The sequence below is a fragment of the Brienomyrus brachyistius genome, chromosome 16 (assembly GCF_023856365.1).
Source record: "Brienomyrus brachyistius isolate T26 chromosome 16, BBRACH_0.4, whole genome shotgun sequence".
Classification (NCBI taxonomy): domain Eukaryota; kingdom Metazoa; phylum Chordata; class Actinopteri; order Osteoglossiformes; family Mormyridae; genus Brienomyrus; species Brienomyrus brachyistius.
In genome coordinates, this window is record NC_064548.1 from 27,956,200 (window position 1) to 27,971,784 (window position 15,585).

At 41.1% G+C, this 15,585-nt stretch overlaps 1 protein-coding gene across 2 annotated transcripts in view; it reads right to left on the reverse strand.

Annotated features, from left to right (window-relative positions):
• The window catches only part of LOC125710256 (protocadherin-17-like), a 47,447-nt gene extending 33,333 nt beyond the window's left edge, over window positions 1–14,114 (reverse strand). The window contains exons 1-2 of one of the 2 annotated variants that reach the window (XM_048979806.1): window positions 13,586–14,114; window positions 10,073–12,472 (exon numbers count right to left, since the gene is read on the reverse strand). In XM_048979806.1, the coding sequence (XP_048835763.1) occupies window positions 10,073–12,304 (2,232 nt within the window). In that variant the 5' untranslated portion in view covers window positions 12,305–12,472; window positions 13,586–14,114. Of the gene's footprint in view, window positions 1–10,072; window positions 12,853–13,585 lie in introns of both variants that reach the window. The other variant, XM_048979805.1, reaches the window with a different exon arrangement.
• Window positions 14,115–15,585: the final 1,471 nt, after the last annotated feature.

Genomic DNA, 15,585 nt, shown 5'->3' on the forward strand with positions numbered 1-15,585 from the left:
TCTTACAATTCTGTACATTTTCTGCAGGGTTGCCATCAATAATACCTCCATTAAACCGGCTGCAATCTTGAGCCATTACTATACTGAGACTGTAACAAGAGAAGACAAATTACGCATAAAGACAACAAGCAGAATACTTTCTGAAATGAACAGCCATTCCCTTCAATTTGGTTTTCTGTATCCTGATGATATTGTACGGTTCTCCAGGCATAGCCTTCCAAGAGATACATTGATGTCTGCAAGGTTATCACCCAATACGCAGACAACAGTGACACATCAAGCACGAGTAAAACAAGGAAGAGCAACGAAAATCAATAGGGTTCATTTTAACACCCCCCCCCCCCCCATGTCAATAGCACAGAGTATGATTCATTGTCCGCATTTTTGCCAAAACCACCACAATGTGTCTCCATGAAGAAAAGAGTGAGAGGTGATTCTTAGCAGCAGGGATACAAGCGGCTCATGAGTCTATGTTACAAAGCAATGAACTAGACCCAAGTCCCAAGTGAACTCTCAGCTAGTCTGTAATCGTAACAGACCAAAGTCTGATGATTGAAAGCCCAGGAAATATTTTTGCATAAGATGATAATTTGCCTTTTTAAGCTTTACACTCAATGAACTTGCTGATTTGCAAGAGATTGACGCCCCAACAAGGGGAGCTTAAAGGGGAATAATTATCTCCGTGAACCATCCCAAAGAAGGAACGCTGAAACAAACAACAGCCTCATAACCGCCTGTCATAGATCAGCAGCCATTCTTACAGTCCACCTTGCTCCTTTTGAGTTCTGCTGATTTCTCAGCGCATAATGAGAAAATAAAAGAAGAGATTTAGCACAGGGCAGGCATTTGTGGATGTGGGACTGACATGCAGTAGAGTGATGCCAGTGGAACCAATTACATCTACGCTCCGTGCTGATCTGATGTAATAAGCTGATTTGCATGTAATAAGAAGCCACATCTGTAATGTTCAGAAAAACAGAAAAGATTTACACAGTGTAAAATGATTAATGATTAACCTGCTTCCCTAACATTAGAGGTTAGTGGAGAGACGTTTGCATCCACCAGCATGTTTGTTGTCATTAAATAAATGAAAGATATTTTAGGATCATTTCAATTATAGGGCTCCATTTTTTTTTAAATAAAAATGAGTTCTTGACAGAGGAATGATTTATCGCATACACCAAATTGGAGCAAAAAAGCAAAGCCATTAAGATTATTTAAATTCATATGTAACCTATTTAAAACTTAGAAAACTTACTATGGTCATCTACACTCATTGCAGGGCAGGGGCTGCTTTAGCAACAAGGCTGTTAGATGAATGTGAGACATACAAAAACAACCAATGGCACATTGTGTTTAAAAAAAAATAAAAAATCACACACCATCTTTAAACCTAATTCAAGTTCTTCTAAGCCAAACATTTCTATCCCAACCAAATGGTGCTGTAAGAATTGCTGGGCTGGAAGAAAAGTCTGAACTTTATGAAACAATGAGTTGGTTTGTTTGTTTGTATCTACAATGAGCTCCAGCATTTTTGCAGGAGAATAATCTCTGGTAATTCCTGTTACAGGAGCACAGCTTAAAAGTCCCAACTAAAAACCTAATAAAAGCAACTTCCATCTGATTCTCCACAGGCTTTGTGTCCCGGCGCTGAGAACCTGGAGTTTCCAAACAGATCAGCTTCCTCCCCCTCCCCACATATGGACATGACTGGATTTCTGTGGCAGTCGAGCCTCAAAGTGGGAAAAATGGATTAAGGGATCAACTTTTCCCTGTTTTTTCACTCGGTATTTACTCTAAGATCCAAGGCACTCGGCACCCTTCATTTCTGGTGTATGTAGATACTGCTTAAAATGAAAAAGCATCTGAGCACTTTGTTTGACCTGGAATAGAAAATGACAAAATGACCCCCCCCCCCCCCACAGGAGCACACACAAAGGGCAAATCCTGCTTTTTAACGCTACGTATATATATTTTTGTGTTCTAGTACAGTAATGACTTAAGTAGGTAATCTAGACTCACAGCAACTACTGTAAGAGCATTTATTAAACAAAAATAGTGCTGTCACAATAGTCCTTTGTAGACCCTCAGGAAGCCTGGAGACCCTTCCAAGGCTCCAGATGTCCCCACGGTTGGAGCTCGCACGGCGAACGTGGTAGTCCCTCAGAATAACAGCGTGCCACGCTTTCAGCACATGGCTTCAAGAGGATCTACTGCCAACGGATAAAAACAGTGCGGCCCAAGTAGACTGTAGGCTGCGGATATTTATGTGTATGAAGCGTCCACTGAAGTTCTGCGGGAGGTGGCCTAACAGGCATGATTAGAGCAGAGCTGCAGAGCACAGCACCATCGCTACAACAAGCCTCCCTGCAGATGAACTTCACACTGCTCAAAAATATAGGCCTATCAACAGGACAAACTAAAGGTAGGACAGAACCCATTTTGCAAGCTAAAGCCAAACTGGCCAATCCGCCATCACGACAAAACATCACGTCATGTCACAAACTATTAACTCACTTTAGCCTCACTTTTTCTTTCATTTTCTTTTTTCTTGCACTCCCCAGATGACTAAGGCTCCCGTTTTTACACTAATCTGAGCTCGGTTAGCCCCAGCACTCATTAACAACACCTGGTATTGATTCTCGGCCTAATGAGCCATTCATTCACACATTCGCAGATGGCAAAGTACCCAAATACTGATAAAACTAGTGCACCTATACTATTATAGTATAATATTCACAATTTGCAAAAAGTAATGTCATAAAATAAACTGGCAATAAAGCACAATGAACGTCAAGACGTCACAGTCTCTGCTAGTTACCTCTCTGAATTTATTAAGATGACAACCCAACAGGTGCACGTGCAATATGTCACAAATGCAAGCAGAGCATCCAGGAAATTATCCGCTAATGAAAGCCGGCTCAGCCTGTCTTTGATTGGCTTATAAATAAATACCTGAACAAAGGAGATGAACCTCTTAGAAAATAAAAATCTCAGAGGTGGGCATTTCTCAGGAAGGGATGCAAGCAGTAGACAAATTCATTTCTATTTTTTTTATTATTATTCTCAATTAACAATTAAAAGAAAAAGTGTCTTTTGGGAGCAGAGCGTTGGCTCATTTGCTTTGCCCATTAGCAAAACAAAGCAAAATAAAGCAAAAATAAGAGGCACTGCTAGCAGAATCACCCCCGCCCCGCTTGGCCCTGCAGAGCTACACCAGAGCATGTCTGGGCTAATTAGTAACGGTCATGGGGGAGACGAGGGGCGTGTCCATCTGGCAGCCAGCCAGAACAGGGAGCAGCCGTGTAAAAGAAGCTCTCTATTGTACAATGCTGCCTTTTAAATAAACCTTTGGAAGAAACTACTGAGGGCGATCGCCATCGCCCTCACGACAGGGCAACTTTTGTATCTAAGATTTACTCAATGCTGCCCTGGTGAGATGAAAAAGGCAACAGTACACAATCCCTTTAAAAGTGCAAGGTGCATTTAGGAACTGTTGGGGGGGGGGGATCCATATAGCCCCAGAACAAACAATCATGAATAATCTTACCTCATGAATCCAGATGACTTTAAATGCATCTTAAATTGCCTTTTATAAACTTGCAATGAAGTACGATGCTCTGGCTTCAGGTTCTAATGGAGCGATTGCTGCTAATTAGCCAAAGACTAGCTGGACTAGGGCATATACAGCATGTCTATGACGCTACACGGACGTTGCACTTCTGAGAGAGAAGATTATACCTATACATTTAGAGCAGCAAGAAAGTCCATTTCTCTCTGACTCTTTAAGGTGAAGACTGTTCAGTGTCTTTGCTAAACAGGAACTTAATTTAACTCTACAACTGGATCAATACAAGAAGCAGGCACAGCACTGACAAGGCCACCACAGAGTCGCTAATCTGACTTGCTTAGTCACCAACATGAGCCACTGTAAGCATCTAAATAACGATGGTAGTAAACAGAAGTGAGTGATTAGAAACACTAGCAGCTGTGTTGCCTATATTGTGCTTTTTTAATTTCTGTTTTATTTCATTTTAAATGAATTTGATGAATCTTTCAACAGCCTTAACAACCTGAATGAGTATTTTCAGCCTCTGCTGTTCCTCAGCACTGCCTGGAATCCAAAACACATTCTGTGATAATTTGCCAGTAACTTGTGCAGCATATTTAAATTGTGAAATTGGGAAATGGAATGTTTAACAAAAAAAAACCATTGAGTAATGGATCCCTTCTTGTAACTATGTAACTGGACAAGCCTTTGTCTCAATACGTATGTAAATGAAGAAATATGAACTACTCATAAACAATGAAAAAGTGTAGTCACATCATATTGATAATATCTTAGGCAAGATATTTCAATGGTTGTGAATAGAGCTGATGTGTCCCTTGTACTTACCAATTTGACTCTTGATTTATTGCTTCTTTGGTAAATAAGGTACAATAAGAACAAATAAAAACAAAGAAGGGTATAGAATGAATCTCACATCGACAGTCTGTGGCGAAGCAGTAATGCAGTGTTGCATTATATCCATTAATGATGAGTCAGTATTGCAATATTATCAATCAGCAGCAGCTTAACATTACAACCGTCTCCATATGAAAATAAGAAAGAAGAAAAATCCATCAAAACAAAATAAATGTCAGGTGATGTCAGTTATCCATTTCACAAGAAATGTCTGTTTAGTATAATAAAAAATCCAAAATAACTGCAAACTTACTATATTCATGTTCAGTTATGGTGAGTGAGTCATGCTTATTTTCACAGTTAAACTGATGAGTCACAAGTACAATAACGTTCAGTTGTTGTAACAGACATCACTCATGGCCAAAATAGATAGATAGATAGATAGATAGATAGATAGATAGATAGATAGATAGATAGATAGATAGATAGATAGATAGATAGATAGATAGAGTTACTTAATCAGAAATGGTTTTCTGAAAAACTTCTATTTCATTTCCATTTGAAAAAGGGCACCATCCAACCAGATATCTTCTGCTGTTTTCAAAGGCAAATGCTTGAATGGACAGAGTGAAAGAGAGCTAAACAACCATACATGCTGACAGCTACGAGGCAAGCCAAACAGAAGTTCACCTAGACTAGAAATGTGTTACCTGCCACTGCATATTAGGATAAATGGTGAAAAAGTGGGGAGGAGTGTAGCTCTATGTATTATGGATCTATGTGGCAGGCTGAAATCAGGTGCCTGGGAGAGTAACCATAACAAGGCTGGACCACCAAGCAAGGCCATGACCTCAGCTGTTCTAGAGAGGCAGAATGAGCTTAGCTCTGACCCAAAACTTTCCTAATTTGCGCATCACTTTGGATAAAATCCTCTACTAAATAAATAAAATAAATATAAAAAACAAATAGTTTATTCAGTCTCAAATTAACCATTTACAAGTTCCTTCTTTTTTTAGCAACATTGCTGGGAATTTCAGGCTAGGGTGACATAACCAAGCACATGGTAAGAGCCATACAAGTAGTAGGATTTACTCATCAGCGCCACCTAAAGTCCAGCGGACAAACATCACTCTGGATGAGAAAAGACGTAAGGGATCAATAAAACGAAATGAAATGTCAGTGTGTTATCAATCATGCTGTTCTGCTGTAATGGAAACAAGGACAACGTTTCAGATTTTTATTTTTAGTTTTTGTTCTAAATAAAATTCCCAACACAACGAGGATTAGCTCTTTCTTGGCTCTTAGTAAGCATTGTGTATCTCTCTAATAGTATGAGTATATACACTGAGAAAACATACATGTTTTAGAAAAAGTGTGATTTTACTTTATGAGAGACGAGGAAGTTTAAGCCTGGCCTCTATGCACTCATGGATGGATTTTAATTGTTCTCCAGGAAAACAGCAAGGCTTAGAAATGTGTAAGGATTGTTTGTGTCGGAGATTATCAGGAATTTAAGAAAAACGATACTACGATTTTTTACATCCATGCCTCCACCTACCTGTATATGTACTAAACATGACAACCCCTTGCTATAAAGCAAAGTCTGTGTGACAATAATGCATTGCTGCTGATTAATTTACCAATACCAAGACAAAGAAAAGATTTTAAAAGACAAAATGTGGCTGGGATGAGACATTGTTTTGTTCAAGTATTTAGATGACGACACCTATTAAGAGAATTTAATGTTGCTAAATTATTTTAATGATTTAAATAACAAAATATCTTGGTTGTTGATGGGAATGAAGCTCTCTAAGAGCCTTAACAATCAAGATAAGACTGGAGACGTGCATGGGCCGACCACAAAGAGGCAAGGATCAAGAGGATAATGATAACACAACCCTTAATTAATTCCTTATTTTGTTGACTAATTGATTTTTAAAGACTAGCCATCCATCTTCAGAAAACATCCAGTAATCAATTGTCAGATGCCAAGACAAGGATCCCGTAAGGCAGAGTACACAATCACTGGCCCTGTATAAAAATAATAATAATAATGAAGAAGAAGAAAAGGAATTATGACGGCGCGTCCATTATCCTTCCACAAGTCAACAAAAGCATCCGAGGCTGGCCCCGCCCATCTCCCCATCATTGATAATTTATACACAAGATGACCATTAGTAATATAGCACAAGACGCATTTGCAAACATAAACTCGCGCCTTGGCTAAGGGCTGCAGTTAAGTTCCATGTCCACGGCAACTGGAAAAAACACCCTCTGAATGATGGAGGGAAACTCTCAAGTCACAGCCTGCACCTCCCCCACCCAAATTTAAGAGACAAGACTAGCAGAGGGCTTCTTTATTTCGAGTTCTGTATTTGATGGAACCTAACCGCAGTCATCCGTCCACAACACCAGCTCCACCCTCAGGAACACAGCAACGGCAGAAGCCAGCCGCGCAAATAGCAGGACCACAGAGACACGAACACTACAATTGCTGTAATTGTTTTCCATTCGAAACACAAATGCCAGGGAAACAGAAATGAAAATAAAAGCAAAAATCCCTAAAAACAGCCTTGTTTGTCCTCATAGACAATGGGAAGTTCGTCTGAGTAAAACACATGATGGCTTTTAGATTCATTTTAACATTGAACTACTATCGTGGCTTTTACACTAAAGAGCAGAAAACATTCTTTTCATGTGCTTGTTCTCACTCACATTTCGGGGCAGAAGAACAGTTCAGCCTCTTTCCACATCCAAAAACACTTATATCAGCTGGTTACTGAAAGACACACAATAGAGATGTACTTATGTATTAAGATATTGTAATTTTTATAAAAAAAAAAGAAAGAAAATACACCCGAAAATAAGCCAAAGGGGACGCTATGATTAAATTATCATGTTGGCATTCCCCCTGAGACTGCGCTGTGTCGAATCGATGATTTCTCCCATTTGGTGATATCTGCTTCACTGATTCACGTGGAACTTTCAGAATCAGAATCATCTTTATTGGCCAAGTACTGTAAGCTCCCACACACAGAGAATGTGTCTCCGCTTGTCAGTGGCTGTCATACATCCGGTAAATACAGACACAGTTAGGACGAGATGAGAGAAGACGAGGCGAGACAATGGTCACATATAGTCCAAATGCTATATAAAGCATGCAGGTGTGGTTGATAACTGTGAAAAAGGGCAGGAGTACATATCAATGCAAAGAATGTTAATAAATACAAGAAATACAAGAAGTACAATGCAATACAATAAGTGATTTACTGTCCGGCTGAGATTACAGACAGTTCTTGCATACAGAACAGTGGCAGTGCTGAGCAGGAGCACCAACGTAGCCTTGTAATTGCTAGATCTGCAAGGTCCTCCAGTGAATTACTGACCTGCCTGTCAGCTTGACCTTGCATGAGTCGATTGACCCCCTGGCCGGGCAGAACTGATAAACGGCGGATGGTTTTCAGATAAGAGCTCAACTGCTGCGTTCCCTTTTGCATCTGATGGGGCTGAGAGTGTGGCAATGCCAAGCAGCTTTCACAGGGCTCACTAAGATGCACATAATTCCATATATCATTACCAGCAATTACATAAAGCAGAGGTCCCTATTAAACAACACATACTACCGTGTGTGCTTGCAGCTGAGAGGACTGCATGCTAGCCATGAGGGAAACTGACGCCACCTAGAGGACAGTTACGCAGTAATTATTTTCCCCCTCACATGTTGCAGTAGGAGCTTGATATCAGTGTCTATTTCAGCGTCTTCAATGTCACCCAATGGGAAACACAAGGGCACTAATGTAAATATGGGGATACAAATCCCCGACATCATTTTATTTCATAATACCTGTTGTTGAATATCGGGGAATTCACAAGAGAGGAATTTATAGCATAAGAAATGCCTGCATACATTTAAAAACTTGAACCGCTTTGTAAGAACTATTATTGCAAAACATTCACATAAATCAACAAAAGTCTAACATTGCAATTTGCAAATTTACTCAACACTGGAATCAGACTTGACATTAGGCCAGAAGGCTATGGGCTGCAATTCTGAATCAGGCATGTGCCTTGAAAAGATTGTAAATCCCCTCCATCGCTTGTGCGAGATCCCAGACAAGCTTAATTTTTACATTGGTTCAACTGTAAATAATATGCTGTAATACCTTAAGCTGAATTAAATATCATTATGCTCCATCAATTGCTGACATGAATAATTCTTCCCAAACTGTGCTGTTTGTTGCCTGCTGCATTTCAGTCCGACCAGCTGGGGGCAGTATAGCTGGGGTCACATACACCGTCTCTGCTGGCTCAGTGAGGGCCAGGAAAGTCTCAAGGTGCCCTTGTGCATCCATATTTGCGCATTTCCACTGTCGCACGCTTAACGATAAACGCACGAATCGATAAAAGAAAACAAGGTCTTTCTTCCCTTTGCATATTGCCCTAAGCAGTCGGCCCAGGAACAGGTGATCACCTGCAATGAATTTTCATTTTTTGTAGTCTAAACATTCGCAGAAACATGATAGCGGGCTCCCGGCGCTGAAGGAGCGCGTGTGCCGCGTGAGCAGGGGACGCCAGCTTCTGGCTGCTCAGAGTGAGAGAGTCGCCGCATGACAGGCGGCTATGTGAAGGAGAAACATCTCCTTGGCTTTCAGCACAGGGACTCGTCCATCTGGATTACTTATACAGCAGATGTAACAAAAATTTGACTCACTGACCTTAAATACAGTAAATCTATAGCAGCAAAATTCCCCGTTTGTTCAACAGCAGGTTTACATTTTGTAAATAGACCAGTTCAAAAAAGGGCCTGTTCTTGTAGCACCAGACACAAACCCCAAATTCCAGCAGTATAATATCCAGCTCCAGAAATGAACAAAACTGTCAGCCACTTTATATTAAAAATATAAGCAGAAATGCAATAATGATAACGGCAACAATAATGAGTATTCTATAGGGGCAGCAAGGGCGCAAAAAGAGCCCAATTATTTCTCGTACCCCATAATCTTGTAGTTTGTATATGTATACCTGGGGTACAGTGCTTTTAGCAGGATTTCTGCCTTGTCTGACATGACAGATTCCAAATTACTTAAAACAGGCTTAGCACAACAGATATGTGCTGCTTGTCAGCGGCTTAGTGAAATCGCTTTGCACAAAGAAGTATTAGCCAAAAATGTGGAAAACACAAGAACCTTCTCTAGGTTCTAACAACAATCTAAGTGCTGCTGGCTGCATTAAGAATTTTCTGTTTATTTATGTTTATATATATATATATATATATATATACTTTTTCATCTTACACTTGGAAAACCACCTTACTGATTGGAATGAATCGGGTCACACACAAGCCGTATATCTGTATGTATGCGTGCAGAATGAAGAGAGCCTTTTTTATATCTGGCATACTGATATTTAAAAACACGTATTTCAAAACAACATCATTTAAATTGAAATGCTGGAATTTACAAACATGTAAATAATTCATTTACATATTCATGTGAAACTCAAGGATCAGAAATGTCAAGCTGCTGCTGTACTTTCCAAACATGCACATACACAAACAGCGTGTGTGTGTGTGTGTGTGTGTGTGTGTGTGCATATGCATATATACTACTGCTATCGAGAAGGAGAATGCGAGGCGGACTGACAGAAGACAGACGTTCTGCTCCTTACCTGGATTATGGACATCCTGCTGGGCTGAGACTCCGCGCTGCTGTTGGCCGGCCCGGTAAAGCTGCTGTGACACCCCACAGCGTGTCCTTGAGGAACAGTCAGGTTGCTGGAGGTGGGCTTCAGGTACATGACCTCTGACCTGGGGGAGCTGAGCGGCAGTCGTGTCTGGTAGTCAAAATACACGGGGGACGTGGCGAGGGAGGGGCTGCTGACCACGTTCATGACGTTCATGGCGTCCCTCTCCTCCACCTCACTCTGAACCAGCATGATGTCGTTCTTATTGATCTTTTTCTTCTTGTTCTTGCCCAGCTGAGGGTGAGAGTACTCTGCGATTCTGCAGTTGTAGGTCCTGATTTCTTTGTTTTCCCGCTTACACTTGATGCCGATGGTAATCATGGCTGCCAACAGCATAACTGAAATGATGCTGAGAGTAACGATGAGGGGCAAAGACATGTCCCAGTTATTCTGTTCCTCGTTGATTCGAGGTTCCCCTTCTGGCAGAGGTCCCGTGTAAGTCTTAATGATCAGTTTGGCCACAGCAGAAAGGGTTGGCTTCCCATGATCTACTACCTTGATTATAAGCTCCACAACTGGAGCCACCTCCTCCCACACTGGGTGGATGGTCCTTACCTCCCCAGTGACTGCATCTATCTCAAACAAGTTCTTTTCATTGCCATCCGAGATCTCATACGTTAGGCGACCGCTTTCCCCATAGTCATTGTCCACCGCCCTGACTGTGGTGATGATATGTCCCACCCCCACATTCCTGGGGACATGGATTTCTGCCGTGTCATTTTGCAGCAGGGGCAAGACGATGACTGGAGCATTGTCATTGACATCCAGAACACTGACTCTCACTGTGGCATTGCTCTCCAAGTGAGGAGACCCTGAATCCTTCGCCAGGACCTTAAACTCAAAGTATTTTGTCTGCTCATAATTAAACGACCTTAGAGCGTATATGGCACCATTAGTGGGGTTGACAGACACGTATGTGTAGATGGACACATCGCCAACGTTGGATGGTAGAATGGAGTAGGACACAGTTCCGTTCTGACCAAGGTCAGGATCATGAGCTAGAACTGAACCTAGATACTCACCCGGGATGTTATTTTCCGGCACCTGCAGCAGGTAAACGGTTTTGGTAAAACGGGGTGCGTTGTCATTTTCATCCAGGATTTTCACTGTAAATGATTTGGTCGAATTTAAGGGGGGGATTCCATTGTCCCTGGCCACTATGGTCACATTGTACTCATCCTGCACCTCCCTATCTAAAGGTCTATCTGTTACTACGGTGTAGAAATTGTCGTAATTTTCCTCCAGCTTGAAGGGCACATTCCCAAGCACTCTGCACTGGAGCTGCCCGTGTCTCCCAGAATCTTCGTCTGTGACTCTGACCAGAGCTATGACAGTTCCTGGTGGGGAAGCCTCACTGACTGCTCCCTGTCGAACAGAGACGAAGCCTATCGAAGGCCAGTTGTCATTCCTATCAACAACCTTAACAGTCACCTTACAGTGACCTGGTATTGGATTTGGTCCCAGGTCCTTTGCTTGTACATCAATCTCTATAACTGGACTCTCCTCATAGTCTATTTCCCCTTGAATCTTTATGACACCTGTTCTAGGGTCAATGGAAAACAGCTCCCTGATTCTGTCCGGTGCGTAACCACTGAAAGAATAGACTATCTGCCCATTGCTACCTTCATCTGGGTCCGTCGCATTTAAATCGATCAACACTTTCCCTGGGGGTGAATTTTCAGGAATCTCTACCACGTAGGACGGCTGCTCAAACATAGGACTGTTGTCATTGGAGTCAATAACCTTGACATTAATTTGCATCGTCCCAGATCTTGGATATTCACCTCCATCAGTTGCTGTCAATATGAGTGTATGATGACTCCGCTCCTCCCTGTCTAAGGGTCTCTGAATAACTAACTCTGGGAATTTAGTGCCATCTCCTCTCGATTTCACATCCAGAGAAAACAAGTTGTAATCGTCCCGTGTGATCTGGTATGTTTTTAAGCCGTTCTCCCCGGAGTCTGGGTCGTGAGCGCTTGTCAGTGGGAATCGGGTGCCTGGAGCCGCGTTCTCGGCAATGTCGATGTCGATCTGATCAGACGGGAAGCTCGGCGAGTTGTCGTTTATGTCCTGTATTTCCACTTTAATCATGCAGATCTCCTTGTCGTTGGCAAACACTTCCAGAGAGAGCTGGCACTTGGGGTTCCGCCTACACATGGTTTCTCGATCAATCCTCTGTTTGGTGTACAGCAGTCCGCTTTCGGGATCCACATCAATAAGATGAGGGGCTGAATTCTCCAACACCCTAAAGTTGGACTTCTTTCCCCTCTCACCGGGTCCAATTTGAGCATCTTTGGCAATGTTTCCTATTACGGTTCCTGGTCCCTGTTCCTCGGGAACAGAATAATTCAAGTTTTTCAATGTCAGGGCTTGAGCCCATAACAACAGAAAAAACGGCACAGAGAGATGCATCCCTTGAACTGGAGCGCTTGTATTTTTCTATGCCTTTTCACGCTTTCGACCTGTTGATGAGCTCCGAGAGCTGACAGTTTCTACATCTAACTGCCATCAAACGGGGTGTTCCGCTCATAATTAAACACACTTTACTCAAATTATGCCTTTTTGCATTTAATTCATTTCCCAGAACTATTTCAATTAAAGGCGGGGGTGATGTGTGTCCAATTTAAATTCAACTGAACGTCTTTTCTCATCGGAAGCTTAGCCGAAATCCGACTTTCACAAAACGAAATTATTGTAGCGCTCCTCTGAAATAAACAGAAAAATAACATGATTCAATTAGTACAAAAAACACGGCGGTAGGATTACTATGGCAGGCTCGTATTTGACACTTGTGAAATTTCATAAATCTGCCTTTTTGCTTATATACAGGAAAGGAAAAAAAATTACTGCTCCCAGTAGTATTCATAATTATTATTATTTCTTTCAAAAGGATCACAGACATAATGTTTATTAAAGCATATAGCACAGGAAAGAATAATCATTAATGGCAATGCATACTAATGCGTATTTGTTAATATAAAGTGCACGTCCGGGACTGAGTGTCGTTTTTGAAAAACGATACACATTTAGATTCAAAATTAACAAGAATACGATATATGTTTAACAAAAAATATATATATCTTTGGAGATGCTTAATATACGGTTGACGCGAAACTGTAATAATATTCAGCCGTCTTTGAGACATGTGACGATTACAAATGTCTTCCAATAAAAACACCAAAAAATCTTACTGCTGAACAGCGACTCAATGTTATTATTTTTAATTAATTACAGAGAATGTTTAAGCATATATTTTTCTTAAATATTCAGCAGTCAGTTTCACAAATAAAAATACTCACTAAGAAACACCCCCCACACAAACACACACATACACAGAACAGAAAGATTTTACAAGCTGTTGCATTCACTGACAACTTATCCACACATACAATAATCAGTACGATTTCTTCAGGGAATACAATTGAGGCGATGTCTTACCTTAAGACATAAATTCCTGATCAGTTATTTGTGTCCTTCATTCCTTGATCGGAGTCGCAGAGCCACAGGCTGTGAAATATTATATCGCGTATACAAGTAGGACAGAAAGTATGCCTGCAATATCAATGAGTCGGGTCCTGCCAGTATTTCCGTGTGATTATAAAGAAACGCGTTTTCCAGTTCACGGATCACATCACTCTCCTGCCAGTCATCTCTGAGATGTTTAATCCATGTGGGATATATACATGTGTATTCCGACTGGACTTTTACGGTGTGATCAAACACCTCGCATGCTGCATTGATGCAGGGTAAAACACCTCTGTGATGCCATTGCCCTTGCGCTGAATAAGTCCAGCGTTTACAGAGAATAGGACAAAGTGAAAGATCCGATCTGCATTTTCTCTTAAAAAAAAGAAAAACCTCGTGTCATCGAACAGTATATGGGATTTCTCTTGAAATCAACAGTTAAGGACCCTGAAGTAGCAGTTTCACATGCACACGTACCTATGCCTTCCTCTCTGTGCTTCTCACTGACAAACTCCGTTCACCTCAGAGTGCATTTAACATTATTACTGATCTGCTTCCAGCCAATCATAGGAACGGAGACCAACCCCGCCTTCGAGCGTCATCCAATAAGCGTAGCATCATTCCTTCGAGGGCGGGACCTACGACTCGCTTAGTTCTGTACGTGATTTGGCAAGTTATTCCAGATACCGGTCACTTATGATGAATACGTGTCTGTATCCTATTGATTAAAAACCGTAGCGGATTTATAAATAAATTTCTTTTGTCTGTACATTTTTTCACTGTTCACAGGCTTGGTAAAATGTGTTTAAACGTTTTAAAGCGTGAACGGTTCAGCTTTAAACAACGTTTTTTTTTGTTGCATTTAACGTACAATTTCCTAAAGGGTATCTAACTGACAATTGTATATAGTACAAATATGCCAAAAATACATCCGGTATATTGTAATTATATAATCTATGTATAGCGCTTTCTTTCGGATCTCGAATTTCGAAATAACGAGAAATAGCCTTATAGATTACTATCAATTATATACGAAGCGCTTGCAATAACATCGCTAATGAAACTTAATCGTGAGATCAAAAAGTTTTTGTCGATCGGAGAATATGCAAAATACGCAACATTCAGAACAACAAACATTCAGCCGAGATCGGGCGACGGATGTGAAGTGAGCTGGAGCGAAACATGCGTGCGGTGGCAAAGGAAGATCCTGCTCACTGTCCGGATTCAATTAAATTCACTTTTACGAAAAGTGGAGAAAGCGAGACTTCCCAAGGAAATCCAAAGCAACAGATACATATGAATCAAAACCACAATTAGCGGTATTCAATGCACACGCACTGCTAATAGCGTTATTTACCTTTGATGATGCAGTTAAGCTATTCTTTTATAGTACAACGTAAAAATGCGTTCGAGAAATTGCACCAGCAGAAGCTATGATAAGGCAGAAGGTAAAGTTTTTATTTTATGAACATATTTTTAAATGAAGATATATACATTTGGCAATTTGATAACAGCTAAATAGTTCACATGTTCACATAATCAGTATCCAAAATGTGTAGAAATTACTGTTATTTACTGATATTTTCTTATTAATTGGGCCATTTGCTCCCAGTGGGGGCTGTGCTCCTTGTTTTAGAAACTGTTGTGATGGCAGGCGAAGAGCAGCCACAAAGCTCAATGTGGATGATCCACCTCCACAATGCCAGCTATCTCATTATGAAAAAAGGGACAAAAAAGTCACTTGTAAAAAAGCTTCTCTTCCATGGATCTGATGTCGCTCAGCAAATGCCAGTGAATTATGCCCCTGGGACAGCAAGCCCTAATCAGATGCCTCTAATCAAAACTTATGCTTTATATTTCAGTTGTTTGTAAAGCTGCACATTTTTGCTGAAGAACATCACGGTTCAGTGCTTCTCAGAAATGCTCACTACTGGGAATGGACCCACCTCACCATTTCCTTTCAGAGAGAAGGG